The sequence below is a fragment of the Gadus macrocephalus genome, chromosome 6 (assembly GCF_031168955.1).
Source record: "Gadus macrocephalus chromosome 6, ASM3116895v1".
Lineage (NCBI taxonomy): Eukaryota > Metazoa > Chordata > Actinopteri > Gadiformes > Gadidae > Gadus > Gadus macrocephalus.
The window spans coordinates 15,860,988-15,873,487 of NC_082387.1; the positions used below are offsets into that span (position 1 = coordinate 15,860,988).

General features: G+C 44.4%; 1 protein-coding gene across 1 annotated transcript; it reads left to right on the top strand.

The window, feature by feature from the left end:
- Positions 1-415: 415 nt before the first annotated feature.
- LOC132459744 (creatine kinase S-type, mitochondrial-like) lies at positions 416-9,004 on the top strand. The gene is made up of 10 exons (XM_060054482.1): positions 416-555; positions 3,331-3,497; positions 4,288-4,486; positions 4,892-4,987; positions 5,665-5,886; positions 6,455-6,540; positions 7,262-7,385; positions 7,517-7,651; positions 7,930-8,055; positions 8,776-9,004. The coding sequence occupies exons 2-10, from the start codon at positions 3,355-3,357 to the stop codon at positions 8,890-8,892; spliced, it is 1,248 nt and encodes a 415-aa protein (XP_059910465.1). The 5' UTR covers positions 416-555; positions 3,331-3,354; the 3' UTR covers positions 8,893-9,004.
- The last annotated feature ends 3,496 nt before the right edge of the window (positions 9,005-12,500 follow it).

A 12,500-nucleotide genomic window follows, 5' to 3' on the forward strand; every position in this document is an offset into this window, starting at 1 on the left:
TCTCTATCTCTCTCTCTCTCTCTCTCTCTCTCACATGCACACACATTGAAGTTCATGCTTTTTCTTTTATGAGAAGATTTCTATCATTGCAAAGCTGTATTATGTAGACGGTACGCACTTTACTATGAATTACTGAAACAATGTGGAGGCCTGTATGGAATTTGCTGTTCTTAACACACAGGCGCTCATACATCGATGCACGCGCATTGATGTGTATGTGTGTACACACAAGTACACACACACAGACACACACGTACACACACACAAACACACACACACACACACACACACACACACACACACACACACACACACACACACACACACACACGCGCGCGGAGCGCGCACACACACACACACACACACACACACACACACACACACACACACACACACCACACACACACACACACACACACACACACACACACACCCTCCCCTCCACTCCCTTTGATCCTGTGGATTGCGGCAGCTCAGCTCTCATTCTGCAGACGGAGCTTCTCAGGACGTAGCTGCAAGAACTTCACCTGCGCACCCTCTCCTTCGCATCCTCAGGTGAGCAGCCCTCTTCTATCCCTCTTTCTCCCTCTGTCCCTCCCTTCCCTTCCCCTCCGTTTCCCTAAATCCGTCATCCTCAGTTTCCAGTAAGTGATCTATCACTTACAAAATAATTTAAGGTGGTATAAGATAAGATAAGATAAGCCTCACAATGTAAGAATAAAGACCCTAGCCGGTTTTCATCACGTTCAAATCTACTCCCATCAGAAAAATATTTTCTAAAGTTAGAAAAAAATATTTTTAACCATTTTCTGCTCATATCTCCTCTACAGTAAGGTTGGCTAACAAGGGTACCTTAGCGGATATGACCACTAGAAAGGGTTTTTCTTTGTGTGTCTTTCAATCAAATAGAAGGATTGTGCCCTGAATAGCTTTGAATGTGCAGTAATCCGGCTGACACACCCGCCAAGTTACCTGCTGCTCATGCCTTATCTTCTGCCTCTCGGTACTCACACTCCGGCATGTTGTAACAGCCCTCGGACTGCCCTCCAAAACAACTGAACTCTACCACTAAAAAACACAGTGACTCCGCATGGAGCTGGCCCTTCGTCTCTCCATGTTTCCTCAATGAGCTGGGATCGCTCAGATTCACCCCCCCCCCCCCCACACCCCCAACCCCCTCCACCACCCTGTCCGTCACACCCCTCCTATCTATGCCTCTGCTCCACACCTCAACCACACGTTCACGCTTCCTTCCCTTCTCTCTTTCTCTCCCTGTCCTCCATAACTCTCTTTCTCTCTCTCACTCTCACTCTATCCCATCACTTTCCTTTCTGTCTATATCTCTCTAATCTCTCCCCACACCCCTCCTTTTCCCTCTCTCTCTCCAGATTTATCACCTTTTCTCTCTTTATATCTCTTTCTCTTCCTCTCACTCTCTATATTTGTATCTCTCTATTTCTCTCTCTCTCTCTCTCTCTCTCTCTCTCTCTCACTCTCTCTCTCTCTTCCTCTCTCTCTCTCTCTCTCTCTCTCTCTCTTCTCTCTCTCTCCTCTCTCTCTCTCTCTCTCTCTCTCTCTTCTCTCTCTCTCTCTCTCTCTCTCTCTCTCTCTCACCCATGCTCCATGACCTTGCCCTCCCCTCTGCTCCCCACAGTCTGTTAGAGTGTCAGTCAGCTGGGTGCTCAGCTGACTGCTTCCACAACGTCAGTGGGGGGTGGGGGGTGGGGGGGGTGGGGGGGGGGGATCATGCGCTGCTGTCTGATTGACCGTGCCAAGCCGTCAGCTGGCAGCGTCTCCCACTCCTCACCCCCTGCCACAGGGCCTCCTCTCCAGCCCTCCCTCGCTGCTATTAATACCATGGAAGTGGTGGTGAAGGTGATGATGATGTCATCAGAAGGGGTCCCTTCTGGTGTAATTCCTTTTTTTTGTTGGAGGGCCGCATCTGTGTGCTTTAGGGTATCGGTGTTGTGGAGTGTTTTGTTTCCCGGGTCGAGGGGAGCACTTTGAAACCCTTTCTTTTATTGGAATGTATTTTGTAGATTTACGTGAACCCGTAATGTTTCACTTTAATGACCTAGCTGTGAATTTGCATTGACTTTATTGCCAGATGTGATAGTCTAGGAAGGCTTTGTTTGAAAAGCTATGATAACACGTGACCCCACTTTAACTGCTTGGTGAGGAACAGAGTAGTAGGTGTAGGTGTAGGCTGGACAACTGACCTGTAGGTCGGCTTATGTCTGGTTCCGTCAACTCCTAGAATAATCTGGTCCAAGCCATGTATGAGACAGGAGTTTCTGTTACTTCATCTGTCCACTAATCTTTCCAAACTTTCACACATTAGCTTTAAGCACTAAGCACTAAGCAGACACATAAGTCTGATCATCCTTCTGCTTACCTTAATACATGGTTCATCCCTCTCGTCTCGCATAACAAATGTACAACATACGTGTACGACTATCATCGTAATTAATGTGACTCTTGAGGTCCTAATATCTTAATTTTCTATTCTTGTTAATGTAATTTTTTATTATAGATGACATTTTTGATTATATCTCTATACCTATCTCTTTGCTATATCTTTGTATCTATATGTTATGCAATTTTTTCACCTAAAGTATAGTCAATTTGTGCTGCTGTTGTAGCGTTCAATTATCTTAAAGTGCAACTATTTCAACATCAACTTCAAACTCACTGACCAGTTGCCTAGCAACAAGAGCTTCCACCACACTCCCCATTAGCGCTTCATAGCGTTTCTAGAATACGGGACTTTTACTTTGTCTTATCGCGTCACAAAGGACTTCAAAATTGCCTTGAGGTTCTCACAGCCTTGAGCTAATCTGCACTAAGAACTCATGCAAAAAGATCTCCCCACTGTGGTCGAAATAACTTCCAGAAGGTTACATTGAGTCCCATTTCTACTCTCCCAATGATATCGTAGTCTGACAGTCTGACACGTCTTCTCTCTTCTCGCTGATACATTATTTGTATGCTCTTCAATGTTTTCATAAAAATGTTTAACTTTATTACTCATCTCCCTCATAACAGCGCATTTAGGCAGATAGCATGTAAACATGCCGTGTCATAGAATTTGGGGTTTACAGAGAAAAAAAACTACAACTCAAACACGTGCCTGTCCATCTTGACTCATATGGGTAGCCAGTATGTTGACTTATGGACCACCCTAAAGCCGTTACACCCATTGTTTCCTGGAATGCCTCCAACGCTCAGATGCCAGTGATTCAGTGTCTTTGAGTGTTAAGTTAAGTTCGAATGGATTCGACAAATGCTTCCTATACTGCCGGTGAACCATAACCTCTAACCTTTCATCAGGTGCAACCCTACTGCATTGTAACCATGGCAACCCAGTTCACCCGCATGCTGGCCGGTCGCAACACGGCGGTGGTGCTGGCCAGCCTGGGAGCCGGTACACTGGCAACGGGTTACCTCCTAACGGACAGCACCGCGGCTGCTGAGAGGAGGATGCTCTACCCCCCCAGGTATGTGCGTGTCTGTGTGTGTGTATGTGTGTGTGTGTGTGTGTGTGTGTGTGTGTGTGTGTGTGTGTGTGTGTGTGCGTTTGTGTGTGATCGTGAGTCTGTGTGTGTGTGTGTGTGTGTGTGTGTGTGTGTGTGTGTGTGTGTGTGTGTTTGTGTGTGTGTGTGTGTGTGTGTGTGTGTGTGTGTGTGTGTGTGTGTGTGTGTGTGTGTGTGTGTGTGTGTGTGTGTGTGTGTGTGTAAATAAGTGTGAGGTATTGTTGCTGTAACTACCTGTGTATTAATATAATATTATTGTGGATTGTGTGTGTGTGTATTTGTTTGTGTGTTGGTCTGTATGTGTGCATATGTGTGTGTGCTTGCATGCTTGCGTTCAGTCACGTGTGTATGTGTGTGTGTGTGTGTGTGTGTGTGTGTGTGTGTGTGTGTGTGTGTGTGCGTGTGCGCGTTTGTGTGCAGGTATGCATGCACTATATTACCATGCGGCGCTATATATTAACTTGCTATACTATAACAACGTGCACTATAATAACATGCAGCAATGTTATGACATGTAGCACAATAATAAAATACAGCATTATAATAACATGAATCCCTGTAAAAACGTGCAGCACTATATTTACATGCAACAATATAGCAACATGCATCACTGCAATAAAAACAGCACTTTAATAACACGCAGCACTTTAATTACATGCAAAAACATGATAACATGCAAACTTGACATTGCATTACAGAGTATAATTACATACAGCAGGGTAATTGCAAAAGTGTCTCATTCTTCTGTCCCCAGCGCTGACTTCCCTGACCTGAGGAAGCATAACAACTGCATGGCTGCATCGCTGACCCCAGCGATCTACGCCCACCTGAGGGACAAAAGCACCCCCAACAACTGGACCCTGAACCAGTCCATCCAGACCGGGGTGGATAACCCAGGACACCCCTTCATCAAGACCGTGGGCATGGTGGCGGGAGACGAGGAGACCTACGAGGTCTGTAGCCCGGCGACCAGGGGCTTTTAATTTTACATTTTCATGCACTTAGCAGACGTTTACGATCCAAAGTGACTGAGAGGGAGGCTGAGAGCAGTCCATCGTAAAATTTGACCAAAACAGCTACGAAAAACAGCTAACTGCTGCACAACCAAGTTTCAAAAATCAATTGGAGCAGCCATCGGAATCTGAAATACGAGGATAGTAATTATTTTCCAAATTGTATTAGTGGTATTTCCATTTACGTAATCCTTTACCATATGACGTTATCCAATGTATATTTTAGTTAATTCAGATGCATTTGGTTAAAGGGCCAGTACTCTTACTCAATGCTGCCAAAAGGTAAGCTGAGGGCTTTGGGGATCAAGGATCAAGGTCTTGACAGCGCTGTGTTCGTCTCATCAGGTGTTTTCAGAGATCTTCGACCCTGTCATCAAGGACAGGCACAACGGCTATGACCCCCGCACCATGAAGCACCCCACAGACCTTGACTCCTCCAAGGTTGGTCTACCAATTAGTTTGTTAACACTTGTTTGGTTTTTATCTGCACCAGATCCCATCATGATTCTATCTTAACATCCATCCATCCATCCATCCATCCATCCGTCCGTCCGTCCGTCCGTCCGTCCGTCCGTCCATCCATCCATCCGTCCGTCCGTCCGTCCGTCCGTCCGTCCGTCCGTCCATCCATCCATCCATCCATCCATCCATCCATCCATCCATCCATCCATCCATCCATCCATCCATCCATCCATCCATGATCTCTCCATCTAAATATTCATTCATCAATCATTCATCATCCATGTGTCATCCACCCATCCATCTTACACCCATCCATCCATCCATCCACCCATCCATCTTACACCCATCCATCCATCCATCCATCCATCCATCCATCCATCCATCCACCCATCCATCCATCCACCCATCCATCTTACATCCATCCATCCATCCATCCACCCATCCATCAACCATCCATCCATCTCTCTGATTAACAGTCCATCACGCTTTACAGGCCTCATTTGATTCCCACGCGACCCCCCGTGCTTACTCGACCCCTTCGTTCATCATCCCCGCACAAGCATGTGCTTGTTTAGCACGGGGGATCATGTGTTTACTCCGGCGTGAACAAGTCAAAGTCATCATCATCATTACCATCAGCGCCTCCTGCCCCCCAGATCACCTCGGGCGTGTTTGACGAGCGCTACGTGCTGTCGTCGCGCGTCCGCACCGGCCGCAGCATCCGGGGGCTGAGCCTGCCGCCCGCGTGCTCGCGCGCCGAGCGCCGCGAGGTGGAGCGCGTGGCGGTGATGGCGCTCTCCGGGCTGAAGGGAGACCTGGCCGGGCGCTACTACAGCCTGGGAGACATGAACGAGAGGGAGCAGCAGCAGCTCATCGACGTCAGTAGACACACAGTGATGTGCATTTATATATGCATACATATATACATACATACATTATTATGTAAACATGAATTATATATATATATAAATGTTATATATGATGTTATTATTCTGGCCCATAAGAGAAAATGTGTGAAGTGTGCCTGCCAGTCAGACAAATAAAAATTACATACATACATGCATACATACATTACATATGTAAATACTTATATGCATGAATTATATATTTATATATATATATATAATTGCCTGTAGGTTCTAGATCCACAAAGCTAATTGTAGATATTAATATATCAATATATCCATACTATGTAAGTATAGCATGACAGCTCAATAGATAAAGTAAGTAATGGCACAATTCCTATGACTCGATACATATTTTAATAGGGTATATTGTGGCTAACAAGCATGCATGTCCAGTATACACATAGAAACACACTCAGACACACACACAAATAAATAATAACTCAGTCAGCTAGTCAATAAGATAAATCCTGAGGATCCTGAATGACCTTTAAAGACTAACATCTCCCTGGGTTACGTTGTACCTTCACCGGCCAATCAGGAGCACTTCCTGTTCGATAAGCCTGTGTCACCACTGCTCACGTCCTCTGGAATGGCCAGGGACTGGCCTGATGCTCGTGGGATCTGGTAAGATGGGAACAGATGAGGCAACAAGAGAAGTAGACTTTTGAACCTGTGACAGTAGCAATAGTGAATTTAGGTTTGATAATACTGAACCCTCAGTGTTTCTTTATCTCCAGCTGTGGAGTATTTAGCTGTGTACCCCTTCCTTGTGGAGCTCATCCTACCTTCCCTTCATTCCTTACCGTTACCCTTGGCTTCTCATTCTTCAGCATCATTTCCTATTTGATAAACCCGCGTCCCTTATCCTAACCTGAGCCTTCATGGACCGACGACAGAAGCATTTGGTAGGAGTTGAGCGTTAGCTTGGGCCACCCCCTTCGGTGTGCCGTGTGCATAATCATACAAACTCCTTTTTAAACCCACACTATGGAACCATACACGCAACCTGCCGCCATACCACTGAACTGTCGTGCTACAATTCTAGTAAATTAGCATGCACAGATTGCGAATGGATTGTTGTTGAATCTACAGCCGATGTCTAGTAGAATCTAGAGTCCAGTAGAATCATACTCAGATCCTTTCGATGCCATGTTGCTGAGAGCTTACAGATGTATAGGCTTTACATTTACCACCTCTGCTTTGAGCTTGAGTTCATATGTCAGATAGGTGGTTGCCAGTGCATCATCTGAAGCATTTCAACGCTCAGTTAAATTCTGTGTTCTTTCTGTGAACCTGACCACAATACACTGGGACTTGAGGCAGCATGTTCCTTGGACGGTTTCAGGCACAACAACCAGAAGAACTTCCTGATCTGGATCAACGAGGAGGACCACACCAGGATCATCTCCATGGAAAAGGGAGGCAACATGAAGAGGGTGTTTGAGAGATTCTGCAGGGGACTCAAACAGGTACAAGGCCCTCTCTCAACATCAACATATGTACCCTTTATACGAGAGACCAACTCCAAAACAAGTGACACCCGGGTGAGTATATAGGTGACGGGCCGGGTTACTGATGCTGTTGGTATGCAACTCTGCAGGTGGAGCAGTTGATCCACGAGAGGGGCTGGGAGTTCATGTGGAACGAGCGTCTGGGTTACATCCTCACCTGCCCCTCCAACCTGGGCACCGGGCTCAGGGCCGGAGTGCACGTCCGTCTGCCCAACCTCAGCAAGGTGAGAGCGATGCAGCACGCATCCAGATAGATATCAATACAGAGGAGAGCACACACACACACACGCACGCACGCACGCAAGCACACACGCACGCACGCACGCACGCACGCACGCACGCACGCACGCACGCACGCACGCACGCACGCACGCACGCACGCACGCACGCACGCACGCACGCACACACACACACACACCCTTAAACCAAATAAGCTTTCAAACAGATGATAAGAGGTTCAATTAAATTTTTTAAAGATCGACTTCTGATCTTTCCTTCCCAGGATCCTCGATTCTCTAAGATCCTGGAGAACCTGAGGCTGCAGAAGAGAGGCACGGGGGGGGTGGACACAGCTGCGACCGGAGACACCTTCGACATCTCCAACAACGACCGTCTGGGCAAGTCTGAGGTGAGCAGCCACCGGCGGGCTTCAGGGACGTCAGTGCCCTTACACATCCGTAGCAGGGAGGCAGAGATAGAAACAGAAAGCATGCAAGGAGAGACCGGTGAAGGTAGATGAGTAAGAAAAGACATTTAGCATGTTAGCAATTAGCTGTGTAATTCTATAATGAGGGTGTCAATGGTAAAGAGATGGAGACAGGCGTGTTGGCTGTAGTGTAACACATGTTGACGGTACAGCTCATCAAATCCCGGATGGATCACTGAAGCTTTATAGGGGGTCAAGCAAGGGCCTGATATTGATGGACAATAGCCGACAGGCATAAGAGAGTGAGCGGATAGAGCCCCCTGCTCTAATGCATTCAACATATTGTATGGCATTGTGCTTGATAACCGTTCTACATAACATCATCTCCAGGCGCCGTCCACAGTTCCATCTTGGTTTCAGACTCAGATGAAGTTCACTTTATTAATCCCGTTGGAAATGGTTTGTCACAATAGAAAATAAAATGTAATATGTGTATAAAGAAAATATAGGTAAAAATTGAAACCCAAAGTACAGTGAGGAATAACCCTGCATACATATATCAAGAAAGTATTAAATAAAAATAGACATAAACATGAAAAAACGATAATGCTTGCACATTGCTCATTCATTAGCTGCACAAACAATTAAAACATAGCAAACATGAAAGGCTGCAGTAATGATTGGAGTGTCCCCCGCCCCCAGGTGGAGCTGGTCCAGCTGGTGGTGGACGGGGTGAACTACCTGATCGACTGTGAGAAGAGGCTGGAGAGGGGTCAGGACATTAAGATCCCCTCTCCCCTCGCTCAGTTCAGACGGTGAAGGCCCCCCTCCAGCAGCTAGGGGGACGGACGCACGAGCTCCACCCGATGAAACTATCAGCTGCTAACCCTGTACATGAATTCTAACTAATAAAGTTATTTCTTTACTTCCATTGTTTGAGGCATTTTTGTAGTCATTTTTTTTAAGGTGATGGTAAGTAGGTTTGGTTTGGTTGTCATGGTGATGAAAGGTAATGGTATATCGATGGCATGATATATGGCACGACAGAACATGATAGAGAACCAGCTGAGAGTCCAAACATTTACATTTTAGAGGTTACTTAGACACACATACACCAGTCTGTCAAACAGCCATCTGAACCAAAGTAAGTCACAAGCAGCACAAGGCCAGAAGCCAAAAATGATATCATGTGATGAGACAAGGTCGTGACCTAACTAGGTTTTCAACAGCTCATATATACATAGATGAAAAATCGATTTAACATTGACTTGATTTATTTATTGTACACCCTGGTGGAAACTAGATCGACCAACACGAGAACGACAATCTAGATCTCGGGAGGATATGATGGCTGCTTTAGTACAGTAATCCGCTGAGTGGTGGGTAATAGTCACACCGGATAACCTGAGACTGACCTGAGGCCACGCCCTCTCCTGGCCCCCAGGAGCCCTAACCTCCACCCTGACCAGGAGCCCTGTGTCCATCCAAACTCATTAACCCAGGTGTGGAGTGAGGAGAATCCTCCCCTTATGCCGAGCAGATGAGGGGCTATAGGCAGGGTGGAAATAGCTCATTTCCTCTCTGGCCCAGAAACATTCCCCATGGGTAAGTATGATGGGTAAAAGGATCAATATTGTTCAGTATTCATTCGGATTCAGATGCAGATTACTTGATTAATCCCGAAGGAAATTGTTGAATAAAGTCCTTCTGTTCATTATTCCGACAGATGGTCTCTTCTAATCCTGTCCGCCTCGGCACTGATTGACTTTCTACCCTGGTTTCCGTATTCGGTAACAGATTAACCACGCAAATGTAATAATGCTATTAGTAGACTACGCTAGGAAATGCAGGCACTGTGCGTTTGTGTGTGTGTGTGTGTGTGCGCGTCTGTGTATGTCTGTGTGTGCCTGTGTGTGTGCGCCTGTGTGTGTGTTCATCTTGATTTGCCTTAATTAAACAAATTATGGTGATCATTTTAGCAATTCAAATGAGGTTGGAATCAGAATTATTTAGAGCATAATCACCAAGATTAGACAGATCTGTGGTTACAGCAAGTTATTGTAAATTTGTTTAGGCAGTTTATATCTGGCATTATGATGTGTGTACTTTGAGCTTTCAGCATGCCTACAAAAGAGAAAATACCATAGCCTCCACGTATTTGTAATGACGTCATTGTAAAGCATTCATGCTAAAATGTTTGGCTGGCTTCAGATGCAACTATTAATGCGTCATTGCAGTAAATTGCGTAAATGTAGAGCAGCCAATGGCATTTAAACAGGTTCAATAAATAGTAATATATAGTCATTGTAGACAACATAATGCTATTTCTAAACATAATGATCACAGCCAAATTCACTTGAGCTATTGGATGAAGGAGATAATGGAAATAAGACTACAATTTATTACACCTCTAGTATAATATTAAAGATGCCCCTGTACTGTGCATTAAACTAGTTGAAAATAACTGTCACAAGAAGTACTTTGATAAAAGACTCATCTGAATTGAAAAATAATGGCCACCTGTCAACCAAACTCTGAGGCTTACCCGACTGCTACATCATTAATCTCTGTATCATTTTAGTTGTCTACCCTTATTGGAGAAATCTTATCCCACATTTGGAAATACTCTACAATAATTAGTAATAATACTAATACAATAATACTCTATCAATAAAGTAAACCTTTGATATCAACACAGAGCACTCATTAATAACACAATACCACCAGCTCAAATTAACTTCGAAATAATGGACTGACATTAAGTCACTGATTGTGTCTAAAAGGGCTTGAGCTTAATAATAGTGGTGTATTAACTAGTCATGGCAGTGGAGGGCAGTCTAAGCAAGCAAAACAGATAAGTCTCAAAGCTGACCATTTATTTACCTCTTAAATATTTAAGAAACTGATACTGCACAATGTATTCTTGTTTATTTTAGATTTGCAATAGAAAGATAGAAAGAAAGAATAGAAAGAAGCAGTTTATACCAAATAGCATAACACTTCAAATCAGGTCTTTACCTAGATCACATCTAGCTAAATAACAGATCATACAAATGACATCTATAGCTTACATTTTACTGCTTTATATGTTACTTATTTTATCTTACACATTTTAATTATTGCAAATGAAGGTTTGCACTGGCATAAGCTTTGTGTTTTGCCATTCATTTAAAACAGCGGGCATATTAGAAAGCAAAGCTCGACCACATGAAGGTGTTTAACTCTCTAAATCATTTGTAATGATGACAGTCTTTGGTTCGTAATCCAGCCCTAGTGAGCTATTAGATTAGAGGATGAGAAGGGACCATGTTAAAACAAATGTCATATGTTCACTCATGTGTATCCACATCATTCGATCAGATTAGGAGATTAGGAGGCTGGATTCATGCATTTAAATTCTTTAAAGGCAAATGGAGGGTTTCCATCAAACATTTAAACGCCCATGGAGGGAATTGTTCTGGTGAATATCAAATGCATTTTTTATACCCGGCATATGAACATGATATGTGCTGTCCACTGGCCTTCACTTCCACACTTAACCTAACAAGCTCCCCTCCCACTGCCTGCACTCCATGAACAGAAGACCCTTCACTGCTATGATCCCCAGTTTGCTATGGATTTCTAATTAATATGCTAATGCAATGTTGTTTCAGAACCATTCTGAGGTCCTTATTTGGATTTGAATGTTTTTCCAAGGGTTAGACAAAAAAAACAACATTATTTGACAGAAAATGAAAGTAAGCAGCATAGTGGAGAAGAACCAGAAAGATAACTGAATAAGGACGCGTAGGACCATAGATCCTAAAGCTGTAGGCAGTGCTGGAGAGTGGCAGGATGCTAACACTGTGCGGTCATTACCCACCAGGGTGTTCAAGCCTAAGCAAACATCATATCTGCTCCTTGTTAATCAACATGTCTCCTCCTCCAGGTCCTTACCCACATTGACCTCTCTGGGTGTCTATTCCGGGTCAATAAATAGCATTCATACCACATCGCTGGATGATTGTTTGGAAGAATTAGCCGACAAATGCGAGAATCCTTATTTCTTTAATGAATGAAATATGACATCCGTTGGTTTAATTGAATTAACACGACTGATCTGGTTTGAGAGAAATTCCTTGTGTGAAGATCGGAAGCAAAATACTGTTAGGAAGATGTCGAAGAGAATCAGAGCACTGAGGCTTGTGGTGTAATCCCATTAGGAACACCATATTTATTCATACCCATAACCCAGAGCTGGGCAGCTCAGCAGGAGTGTGTATTGGAAAGGTTAATGCTAATGCTAACGCTCATTTTGACGTTACTTTGTATGTTCATGTGAGAGTCACGGTTTTGGACAAGGTTTAAAAGGAACAAAATGGCAGTAGGTTTTTTTTTTGTCAATGGTCTTGGTTTGAACCCCTTGAAGAAAAAAAACACTTTCGCTG

Coding starts and splice junctions, on each gene's coding strand:
- LOC132459744 (XM_060054482.1), top strand. CDS start 3,355: ATGGCAACCCAGTTCACCCGCATGCTGGCCGGTCGCAACACGGCGGTG. Junction 7,652..7,929: donor GTCTGCCCAACCTCAGCAAG/GTGAGAGCGATG, acceptor TTTCCTTCCCAG/GATCCTCGATTCTCTAAGAT. Junction 8,056..8,775: donor ACCGTCTGGGCAAGTCTGAG/GTGAGCAGCCAC, acceptor CCCCGCCCCCAG/GTGGAGCTGGTCCAGCTGGT.